An 11,781-nucleotide genomic window follows, 5' to 3' on the forward strand; every position below is an offset into this window, starting at 1 on the left:
CTACTTTCTCGACGGTGCGCCGGTGCAATCTCACCCGAGGCCTTACCCGACTCGGAGCTTCGACGCTACCGCGAGCTGCCTTAAATCTAAAAGTGACAACTTAACCTAAAGCTTATTTTCTACTCATTTCGACTAAGCAAATCCTTAAACGCCACCATACTTCAGACGTAACTAAAACCCAATATACGGACTTCTCGTCCCAACCGCTGCTCAACGCACGGCTATTTTGACTATACGTAACCTCAACTCAACTAAACACTATCTTGAATAAACGAAAATTTAACTAAGCGCAAGCGCAACTAAACGTAACCTCAACTAAATACAATCTTAAGGTAATGCAACTCGATTAATATCATTTTAATTAAACGGGTAAGGAACTAAGCGCAAGCGCAACTAATCGTAACCTCAACTAAAGGCTATCGCATTCATCCGAAATCAAACCTTCTTGAAATCATCGAAGCAATTATTCGCTAATTCGAGCACTCAAATTCGGCACTTCGCGACCTACTCGAGAGGTGACACTGAAAAACCCGAAAACTCGGCTCGATCCGGTACAGCGGAATTTGGCTGTAATTAGTTTCAAAAACGAGAGAGACTCGACTAAACCCCGTGACTACTCAACTTTCTCAAGGACTCAAAATTCACTCTACTCCATTACGCGCACTCAGGCTACGGTCATCAAGCAAAAGAATCGGCAAAAGAATTTTGAGTACTTTTCTACAACGCAAATCCAAAACGGCTATCCGTTACTCGGCGCTATAATAATATAGTAGCGCTTACCTTCCACATCCTCGCAACACCCTCTCCATCACCCTCGCGATTTTTGGGCGGCTCCATTACTTCGCAAAACTCCCCAAAACGTGACTACCTATCATGACCGCCAGAACCGGAGTGGTTTCAAAAACCTACGATCTGTCGCAACACGGATCTCGATACGCCATCCCATACGTGACGTCATATTCACAAGAATACGCAGTAAGCGACCCGTCGTCGATTTGGGCGATTGCGCAACTCGACGCGCACCTTTAATAGCATCGCGGAGCAGAACTTAACGCTAGATCGCAATCTCGTCTTCTGCGTAGCTCCATGGCGTCTTGGTGGTGAGCGTGGTGCTCCCTCGTCGCTAGTCGGTCCGTCGCAAGTTCGCCGGCCAATTGTTGGCGACGTGAAGGGGGAGAAGCTGCGGCGCGCCAGCCGCCAGCGGGAATCCCGCGATGCGGGGACCTGCGTTGGCTCCCCTTCTGCAGCCTGGACATCCTTCCTTCGCAATCGTCGCTAGTCCGCCACTCCGCAATTTCCTCGAATTCGGTGCCGACTTCCTGCCTGATCCCGTCGTAGCTCGAAAAATAAAAAAGACAAAAAAACCTGAAATATCTTACGCTGTTCGCTAAAGTGTCCCCTCTCGTAGTTTCGGAAGCGTGACTCTGGTCCTAGCGCTCTTTTGCAAAGACTTCGCGACTTAATCTCGGAAATCCCTAAATTTTGGTTCCGCCGAGGGTTCAAGGAGGCCCTTGTAACGGGCATCAAAAACGCCACGTTACAATATGTAAACGAACGAGGTAGAGCCAAATGTAAACGAGACGAAGGTTAAGAATTTGAGTCTATGATTAAAATGAAATGGACAGGTTTACAAAAACAAGAACGATGATGAATATGACATTGAACTGAATAAATAAAATATAAACAACGATAAAAATCTTTAAATCATGTTCATTGAATTTCACTTTTTTACTTCCATGTATCTTATAGATACATGCGCATTTAATCATCTACGTCATTACAATTAAAATCATACACTCATACATTCATTCACCCAATTATTAACGGTAAAATGTGCCATGGCATATTGTTGCAATTAATCAAGTATGACATAATCATAATTCAAATTTGGTACGCTGCAGGAATTAACACGTGTTAGAATATAGAATTGTTTTTTATAATAACGAGATTCGTTTAAAAGATAGAAATAAATTAAAAATCACTCAGCCCTTTGTTTCATTTTTAGCAACAGCTCCGTTGTGTGATCAAACACGTGTTATTGGCGGTCGATGACATCGGATTATTTTCGATATCTTTATTGAAAATTTCGAGATGATGTCAACCACGTTTTTTGATGTCATGAACGTGACGACTCAGTGATGCAAAAAATTGAAAAATTTACGGTCAAGTTGACTGCGTGTCTTCGTTTTTTTTTTAGTATTCAACCACACGTCATTATTCACTAAGGAGATCAAATGTCGATGACGATGTGTTAAAATCGATGAAATGGTATTAACAATGATTATGTGACTGCTACGGGAAATCGAACTTTTTCTCGTCCCTCTCGCTACGTTGGCCTGCAAAGCATCAATGTTATTTCATGTGGATTATTGGTAAGTGGGTAGCCGTTTATTCAGATGTTCAAATGGTATTATGTGTATAAACAGTCCGGCTGTTTACGTTTCTTGCCATGAGTTACGTTAATCTCATGACTATCAGTTGCATGAAAATAATTTCGAAATGGATGTTGTTTCTCAGCACGTTATCGAAGTACTTTGTAAAGAGTTTTGCAAATAGTATCATGCCTTCTGAACTTCCATAGTTAACGAGTTTCGGTGTACTATTTAAATCGTAGACTTCAGCTCTCTGCGATTGGTTCGTGAGGTGTGATTCAAACAATTTCAGTGCCATTCCGCGAACTCTTCTTCGTTCCATTGCGTTGAGCATATGACCTTTATTCCTTTAGTCAGCATTGTGGTGCATTTGTGTGGTGAGTTTACGAATGGAGTATTGCGTAGTCATTCTTGTTTGGAAGCTCTATTGCATGTCTGATTATAAGATGAACCTTACTTTTTCGCGATATTTCGAGCAAAAACCTTTTTGTCTCAGAATCAATTTGTAGAACGTATTTTACATCAAGTTGATCCTAAGATTAAGGAAAAAAAATGTAAGACCAACGGTTGAGGAAATACACAATGGTGTTTTCGTTTAACAGCTAAATCACTCAAAGCGGTGACCGCAGCAACTGAGGTCTATGTAATGTCAATGTCACTCACATGACAATGCGACAGTGAGGTCCAAGTTGATTAAATCTATCGGTTTTTCAGAACTTAACAAAATTTAGCGAATAAAACTAGACATTTTCTTTTCCTCCGATCTTTAGAGCTCAAAATTAATTCGTCCCAGAATTAATTTGTCAGATCTTCTGTCCACTCACCCTGTACCCTCAGGATTCCGATAAGAATATCCAGGATCCGAAAGAACAAGAGATTCGTAAATTCAAAAAAAATGTTTGTTTTTCCGTTGCAACTCCTCAAGCGTTAATCGTACTCAGTCCGGACTGTATATAATCGACTATATTCTTCGTATGAACCAATCTTAAACTGCAACTTCAAGTCATTTATTAATTTGGACCATGCGTAAAAAGCATAGTTGATGTAGAACGCGACACAAACTGTATAATTAGTTGGTCCCATTGAAAAAAATCCACATTCGTGTACCTTTGTCACTTGCCTTTATTATCAATTACGGTTGCATTTTGACGGTGTCAAAGAAACCATTATGGATATGTTCCATCGCTAGTAAATATCCAAACTAGTTGCAGAGCAAAAATGGAGTAGACGATAATTGGTAAAGATTTGTCACTGCGTAAGTTAGTAGGGTAGGTATCCTTGTAAAATTTCCAAAAAAAGTCTACTAAAGTAGACTAAGGCATTTGTATTGTGAAAGAAAAGATCATCAAGTAATTAGCAGGTCGTTTCGTATTTTCGTATATTTTCTCGATAAGAATTCTGAATATTCAGCGAGGTCTCTTTTTTTCAAGCAAAGAAACGGACCTCATAGAGAGTTTGGATTCAGATTCATGAAAGTTCCACCCTCTCCGACGAATCCTTCCACATATTCAAAAAAATTCAAGGGTCACGAAATCTTCACATTGAAAATTCTCTACTAACAATAGAAGAATTTTCATTTTTCAAAAGGTTTCCTATCATCGAATATTAACATTTGATATTTATTATTCGAAATATATTAATTTCGAATTAGTAGCCCGTTGCAGGTCTACCCGTAAATATTTTCGAATGCTTTTTGTGGCAAAACTATTACAGACATACCTAGCCATATAATCTCGAGGACTTTTTTACAGAGTTCATCGAGACCTTGGAAACTCTTCAACGTAAATTCATTTTTAGTGATGAAATACTTATAAATTGCTCATTTCAGGTTGGTTGTTGAAAGGCAGTCGAATCAAACTACATATCAAACTCGTGAAGAGTAGATTGGAAAATCATGTGGCGTTGCATTTTGTTACTAGTCGCGTGTGTATATACAGGTAAGTACTGAACTCGATTAATTAAATTGCTCAATTATTCAACGTTTTCTGTACAACGCGTTTGAACTGTGATTGGTAAATGAATAAATGCCCTGGTGCAAAAATTGTTGGACACGATTGATTTTTGGATACCTAATTATACTGTCTGATAAAAATTTTTAAATACCCAACAAACACACGGTAGTATGATAAACGTTGAGGAAGAGTATAAAACCATAAGTTTATAAAACGTTCATGAAGCACGGATAACGCTTTTCAGAATGTCCCCCACATGTCGTTATTTTTTACGTTTATTAACCGGTTGTGATAGGTATTGTCGGAAGATTTTGAGACGTATATTTGTGTGAGTATAATATCAGTCGTATTTATACGTTTTAGGTACGTCGCTCCGATTCACGTGTAAAAGTAACCCGGTTGTTAATGTATTATACATGGGATACGTGTCTTATACGTATCACATGAACGTCAAGACTATCGCAGGCATGACAAATAATGCAGTCATCAAAAAGTCATCAATGAGATCATGATTTCAGAATTTGCACTCACAATACAATTTTAAATAAATTTACAAGAGCGTTTACCTTCCAAATTTAGTAAGTCGTTAGATAGTCAGTAAATTTATAGTGTAATTGTCTGAAATTGAAAATTTGATTACTTATTCGAAACTTAACATGGTAATTCTTTGGGCATTGCTGTAATCTGATGCTATTAAGTATTTTGTATAAAGTTTAGACAAGCACAATTTGATCAGATTCACAGGAGTAAAGTCCACATTGTCCACTGTAAGATAAAGTAGCGTACATTTCACTGAATCGTTAAAGCAGAAGTTACCATATAATTTTCAGAGCAACTATATGTTATGCTTCCATACCTCACAGAAACGGACATACATACCTACTTACATGATGGTAGGATGCAGAATTAACATTTGGAAATGACACGTGTCAGGTGAACAAAAACGTATTATCAACTAATGATATACGTTGTTGCAGCGACTACTTTCAACGTTGAACATCAGAGTTCATAAAACGATAATCATGTTCGAAAGCAAACGGTAGAAGGCTGCAAATCGATACAACTGCGACATATACGGTTATTCAACGCTTTTTCGACAGCGAGATATACGAATGTTGTAATTTATTCTCATAAGTCATCAAGATATTCATTTTTCAACGTATAATAAACCTATGGAGTTCTGACAATGTAGTCTAAACATTTATCGCTGCTGGATAATACCTACCAGTTTGTGCAACGTTGATTTTCGGACGTTTATAATTTGTACTTATACTGGAATTAAACCACCCTTACGTATATTTGACGTATCATATACTATCGTGTGTCCATTGAGTAGGCGCTGCACTCAAAAAAGCAGTCACTCAAGGTGCGATATTGAAATTTTTAGCGAAAACTTTTCCTTGTGTACGTCGCAATTTCGGAAACGACAGAATAGTCTGTGTATGCAATGCTACGTATTGCGACAATACGCAGATTTCCAATCTCACTGGGAATGGTTCTTATCTTCGATACACATCAAGTCAAGACGGCCTGAGACTCGAAGAAACGCAGGGTGATTTTGTCAAGGAATGGACTGCCGATCTCAATAGTTTCCAAATAGATCCTGACACCACGTATCAAAGTATCGAGGGCTTTGGAGGCGCTTTTAGCGATGCGGCGATCTTGAATATAAAAACGCTCAGTTCTGATACTCAAGAGAATTTAATGAGGTTTGACATCACATATAATAACACACAAGATCGAAATTATTGGAGACACTTTTCCCTTAATATCATTAATTTCTTCATGGTTTACGAAAAGACCAAAATGCGCCAATAACATAAAACATTCCCATTCATGTAAAAATTTCTTACTCTCTATTAAATCTATATATTTTAAACAGTTATTACATGAAGTGTATAGTAGGTCAGAGCAGCGCTATATTCAACATATCCAGTGTTGTCCGTACCGTGAATTTTGATATTACAAATTTTCAGATCGTACTTCACTACCGCAGGTAGTAATTATTATTTCGCCCGTGTACCGATCGGCTCAACTGATTCGTCTATTAGGCCATACACCTACGACGATCACTCTGGTGATGTGGGACTGGAAAGATTTAGCTTAGCAGTTGAAGACTTACTCTACAGAATTCCATTGATGAAAAAAGCCCAGGAAATGAATCCTGAAATTAAATTTTTGTCAGCAGCATGGACTGCGCCACCATGGATGAGGACGAATCACAATTACACAGGTTACGGTATGTGTTGTATAGCATCGCCATCGTTTATCATATTGTTACAAAGGGTGAAATCACCCGTTTTGTCCCCTTTTTAATGATCTAGTAGTCATCATAGATAAAAGGCGTTTATAATCCTCTTATGTCTTTCAAAAGAATAAGGTTGCTGCGTCAACCTACATTATTGTAAAAACAGTCTATCTCGAGACTTTAAAACGAGAGCTTCGTCACAAAATGAATCCTTCTCCTCTCTCAATTTTCCGCTTCGTAACAATATACACAACTGCTCCACAACGCGAAACTCATTTCCATTGTACGAATAATCAGTCGAAATGAGTTCCAATCCGTAAACTCTAGACCCATTGATAGAGTTATGCGATTTTACTGCATTCCAAGTCGATTTTGCTGCATTCCTTACTGACTTGATATATGCAGTATATGTGCTCCACAGGATTTCTAGAAGAAAAGTACTACCAGGTATACGCTGACTATCTTGTAAAATATTTGAACAAGTACGAGGACTATGGACTGAAAATGTGGGCTATATCAACGGGCAACGAACCTTACATCGGTACGCTAAACCTATCTCATTATGGCAGTATGGGATGGCTACCGAGTGATCTCGGCAAATGGGTTGCGAATAATTTTGGTCCAACTATTCGCAAATCGAAGCATAAAAGAACTTTGATTCTTACCTATGACGATGAAAGAACAATTCTCGACCCGTTTGTCGATAAAATGTTTGAGAACGAATTGGCGAGGAATTACACGGCTGGTCTTGCAATACACGGATACGCGGATACGGTAGTTCCCACGAGCGTACTTGACGAAATCATTCGGCGTTATCCCGAAAAGTTTCTCATTATGACCGAGTTCTCCACGGGTGAGTGATGTCGAGTTTCGTACACGTTATACCCAAATAACTGTGGATATACACAATCATTGCTAAGGATTTATTGCATATGACATAAAAGTGTTTTGGATACAGAGACTTCACAGCGGGGCAATGTTATTAGTTTCTTGGGATCTTGGAGCTATGGAGAATCCTACGTGTTGGACATTATTCAAGTAAGTATACTTCCGTGACATTTACAGGTCATTTTACCTTGGAGATCAATGACGATGCTTCTGAACACGCTCCGTAATTTGCGCTGCACCTGATTTACGATATCCGAGTACTCATTTGTAGGACTGATTGTTGCATATTCCTGGTAAAATTTATCCTTTTGTGCTGAGCCAATCAGTTTTACCTGGGATATGAAATCGCCAGTCCTTAATAAACGCAGGTGGTACCGCCGCTTTTGATTTTCTCATAAAATACCGTAATAACATGTCCAAGTGAAAAAAACGGATAACTCGTAATGAGAAGCCGTTAATATTACAGAATTTGAAAAACTGGGTAATTGGCTGGGTGGACTGGAGTCTTGCTGTAGATGAATACGGTGGTCCCGATTGGAGACAAAACTTTGTGGGTGCCTCGATTATCGTGAACTCGGAGGCCGATGAATTTTACAAGCAGCCAATGTATTACGCCATCGCGCACTTCAGCAAGTTCATCACACCAGGTTCAGTCAGAGTGGGACTCACCGGCGGAAAAGAATTGGTAAAGGCTGCAGCCTTCAAGACACCGAAAAACGAGATCGTCGTTGTAATGTACAACAAGTAAGTGCAAAACCAACTCAGAGCTCAAAGTTTTCCTCGCCAGTTCTAATCAATGTTAGCGAAATTGAAATTGCTGCGATAAAAAATCTTCGCAAACTATGACTAGGGTTCTACCTAAAAGACTTGTAGAGGAAAACCTTCAAATGGTATTCTTTGTTTCAATTCATGCTACAAGAACCAATTACATAAAATTTACATCCACATGCATGAAAAGCTGACGTCAAATAACGATGTTTTCGGATCCTCATCCGAAACTCTAGTTTCTTCGTGCTACTTGAACTTTTTTACTATGTTTGAATATGATTTTGAAACTCGGAATAAAATCGTTGTTTCCAGTGGTTTCTGTTGGCGAATACGTTTCTTTCACTTCCAGTTGCAGTGCACAGCAGAATGTGATCATTTCTGACAAAGAGAGAGGGCAGATTCGCTTACAGCTGCCAGCAAAATCGATTCACACAATTATGTACAAGTAATGCTCATTTTGATTTACTGAGCACTATTGGTGTACAAAAATTGGCGTAACCCTCAAATATACCATCAATAAAATAATATAGACTCGTATGCGTACAACTTTTAAATTATTATCTGAAAAATTGGTATTGGAAAAATAAGTAATGTAAAAATAATGAAAAAAAAAAATAAAATAAATAAGTAAAAATCTACAGAAGTTTACCGCCGATATCAAGTACATGATGAACTGAACTTTGTTTAGACCAATGATGTAATTACAACTAGATCTTAATATGAAATCGAAGTTTAGGTTCGATTACTCGTGCTCTTAATCGTACGTGTGAAAAATGTATGAAGCATATTTTACACGAAAGAAGAGTTACCTTTCAAATAATTATAACAAAATTATTCTATTCACGCAGGCTGCTACGTCTTCATTTCATCAGTCACGAGTTAATATGCAATGCGACAGCGATAAGACATACAATCAAGTGACTTTGGGAAGTGGGCTGCAAACCTTGGTTCAATCATCCACAAATCGACGCAAGAAAAAACTTTGATCCTTACCTATGACGATAAAAAAAAACACGTCTCGACCCATTCGTTGATAAAATGTTTCAGACCGAATTGGCAAGGAATTCTACGGCTGGTATTGCAATCCACTGGTAACCGGATATGACCATTCCCGCGAAAGTTCTGCGCGAGATCCAGCGACAGTATCTCGACAAGTTTCTCATCATGACGGAGTTTAACGTGGGTAACGAATGTTAAGCTTCATACGCATCGTATCCAAGCTAATGTAAATATGCACAATAATTGCTGAGGATTTGTTGCATACAACATGATGGTATTTTGGATGCAGGGGCATCACAGAAACTCACTGCAACTATTTAGTTGGGGTCTTGGAACTTCGGAGAAACCTACGTATTTAACATTATTGGAATACGTATATTGCCATGACATTGTAGGTCATTTCACCTTGGGTTTCAATGAGGATACTTCTGGACACGCGCAGTAATTTGCACTGCACCTGATTCACGGTATCAGAGTACTCATTTCTAGGACTGAATGTTTCATATTCCGGGTTGAATTTGTCCTTTTGTGATGAGCGAATGAATTTTATCTGGGATATGATATCAACAGTCGTTAAAAAAAAGCTGGTGGTACTACCGCTGTTCACTTTTTCATAAAATACCGTGGTAATACGTTCAAGTGAAGAAAGGGATAGCTCGTATTAGAAAGCCGTTAACATTATAGAATTTGAAAAACTTGATGACTGGCTGGGTGGACCGGAATCTTGCTGTAGACAAATACGGTCGTTCCAATTGGAGATAATACTGTAGGAGCCTCGATTATCGTGAACCTGCAGGCCGAAGAATTTGACAAGCAGCCAATGTATTACGTCATCGCGCTCTTCAGCAAGTTCATTACACCAGCTTTAGAAAGAGTGGGACTCACTAGCAGCAGGAAATCGGTAAAGGCTGTAGTCTTTAAGATACCGAAAAACGAAATCGTTGTTGTAATGTACAACAAGAAAGTGCGAAATCAACTCGAAGATCAGAATTCTCGTCGTCAGTTCCAGTCACAATTTGCGAAATTCTATTGAAAAGCTTTGTCACTATGACTAGGCTTCTATCTGAAATACTCAGAGAAAAACCTTCGACTCGTATTCTTTGTTTTAATTCACACTGCAAGAACGATTTACATTTACAACCACATGCATGAAAAGCTGACGTGATCGAACGATTTTTTCAGATCCTCATGCAAGACTCTCGTTTTCTAATTCTGCTCTACTTCTTTGCTTTGCTTGAACGTTATTTCAAAACTGGGAATAAGGCCCTTCTTTGCCGTGCTTTCTGTCGGAAACTCCTTTTCCGTCACTTCCAGATGCCAGAAAGCGAGGAAGTTTTGCGAAAAAAACGCAGCGGTATCTCTGTTATGAGAAAAATATCAAAACTTATAATCGATGACGTTGGTATAAGTACACTGAGGGGAAGGGTTATTTAAGTCAAGTTGTATTCGTTTGATTCAACTAAATGCTCTAGTCAAATGTTGTGAACCCAATATTTATCTAATTCAACAAAATACTTCTGTCATACGAAATATTTATTGCAACTTAATGTAGAATTGAATCAAGCCTTTGAATGCTAATGCCGACTGTCGATTTATTCAAGATAACACGGCGCGAGTTCCTTGCAATAATGTGAAATTTGTATCAAGAAAATGTGTGATTGGAATGAGTAAAAATTCGATCGAACGCACCCCGATCATGTCTTGTTGCGTCAAAAAATGAATTTTGATCACAGATACTGAATTTTGTTGTTACAAAAAAATTTTGCAATGACTGAAGATTAAGAGTTGTTTAAGCGCAAAAAACGTATTTTTTAAGTGACATCATTTATAATACTGTTGCCTTAAATTTGTGATGGATTTATGAGTTGTTTGATGGGCCATGCTTGAAAATTTATTATTGTATTTGTGGCAGTATAAATTTAATATGTGTCAATAGTTTTTGTTCAGTCGTAATCAATATGAATTTTGATGACTCGAAACTTGATATTACGATTTTTACGTTCGAAGTAGGTTTGATGACAATTTTATGTTACGTTGTCAGTATCTGACAACCCAACCAACTAACCAGTTTTATAACTATCTTTGAAGCTACTTCCGTAACGAGAAAGTTTGCCGCCTAGCGGCCGTTTATAATACTAGCATACTAATGTTTTCTCTACTTCACTCAAAGCATGTGGTGTATATTTTAGCTCGTGAAAAATGAGTGCAACTGATTCAACCAGTTACGCCAAACAAGCTCTGGTTAGATCAACAGTGTATGGCATTCAATTGATGTAAATTTTTTGTTTGCCACATTCATGTACAATTATTTTAATCAAAGTACATAATTGTTTCTGTCAACGAACATGTCATTCAGAGGACCAATACACAAACTTCAAATGAAATGATATTTAACTGACTCAATTTTGGAAACACATCAAAAGGTTCGCTCGATTGTGACGAGCAAGGCTTTTGTCGAATCAAGGTATTCGCTTGACTAAATCATTTTGACAATCTAACCGAATCGAAATTGATGAATTGTAGTCATCGTGTTTGAATCAAATAGGGGATAATA

General features: G+C 38.3%; 1 protein-coding gene across 1 annotated transcript; it reads left to right on the plus strand.

Moving 5' to 3' along the window:
• The first annotated feature begins 2,502 nt into the window (after window positions 1-2,502).
• Window positions 2,503-8,829, plus strand: LOC124178148 (lysosomal acid glucosylceramidase-like). The gene is made up of 8 exons (XM_046561322.1): window positions 2,503-2,749; window positions 4,201-4,309; window positions 5,712-6,033; window positions 6,301-6,563; window positions 6,994-7,425; window positions 7,531-7,610; window positions 7,927-8,204; window positions 8,578-8,829. Exons 2-8 carry the CDS (start codon window positions 4,267-4,269, stop codon window positions 8,675-8,677), a joined length of 1,518 nt encoding a protein of 505 aa, XP_046417278.1. The 5' UTR covers window positions 2,503-2,749; window positions 4,201-4,266; the 3' UTR covers window positions 8,678-8,829.
• Window positions 8,830-11,781: the final 2,952 nt, after the last annotated feature.

The sequence above is a fragment of the Neodiprion fabricii genome, chromosome 3 (assembly GCF_021155785.1).
Source record: "Neodiprion fabricii isolate iyNeoFabr1 chromosome 3, iyNeoFabr1.1, whole genome shotgun sequence".
NCBI lineage: Eukaryota > Metazoa > Arthropoda > Insecta > Hymenoptera > Diprionidae > Neodiprion > Neodiprion fabricii.

Bases quoted from the DNA above. Each gene is read 5' to 3' on its own strand.
- LOC124178148 (XM_046561322.1), top strand. From the start codon at position 4,267: ATGTGGCGTTGCATTTTGTTACTAGTCGCGTGTGTATATACAG. The intron at 4,310-5,711 runs GTAAGTACTGAA...TGAAATTTTTAG, and splicing joins AGTCGCGTGTGTATATACAG to CGAAAACTTTTCCTTGTGTA. The intron at 8,205-8,577 runs GTAAGTGCAAAA...TTTCACTTCCAG, and splicing joins GTCGTTGTAATGTACAACAA to TTGCAGTGCACAGCAGAATG.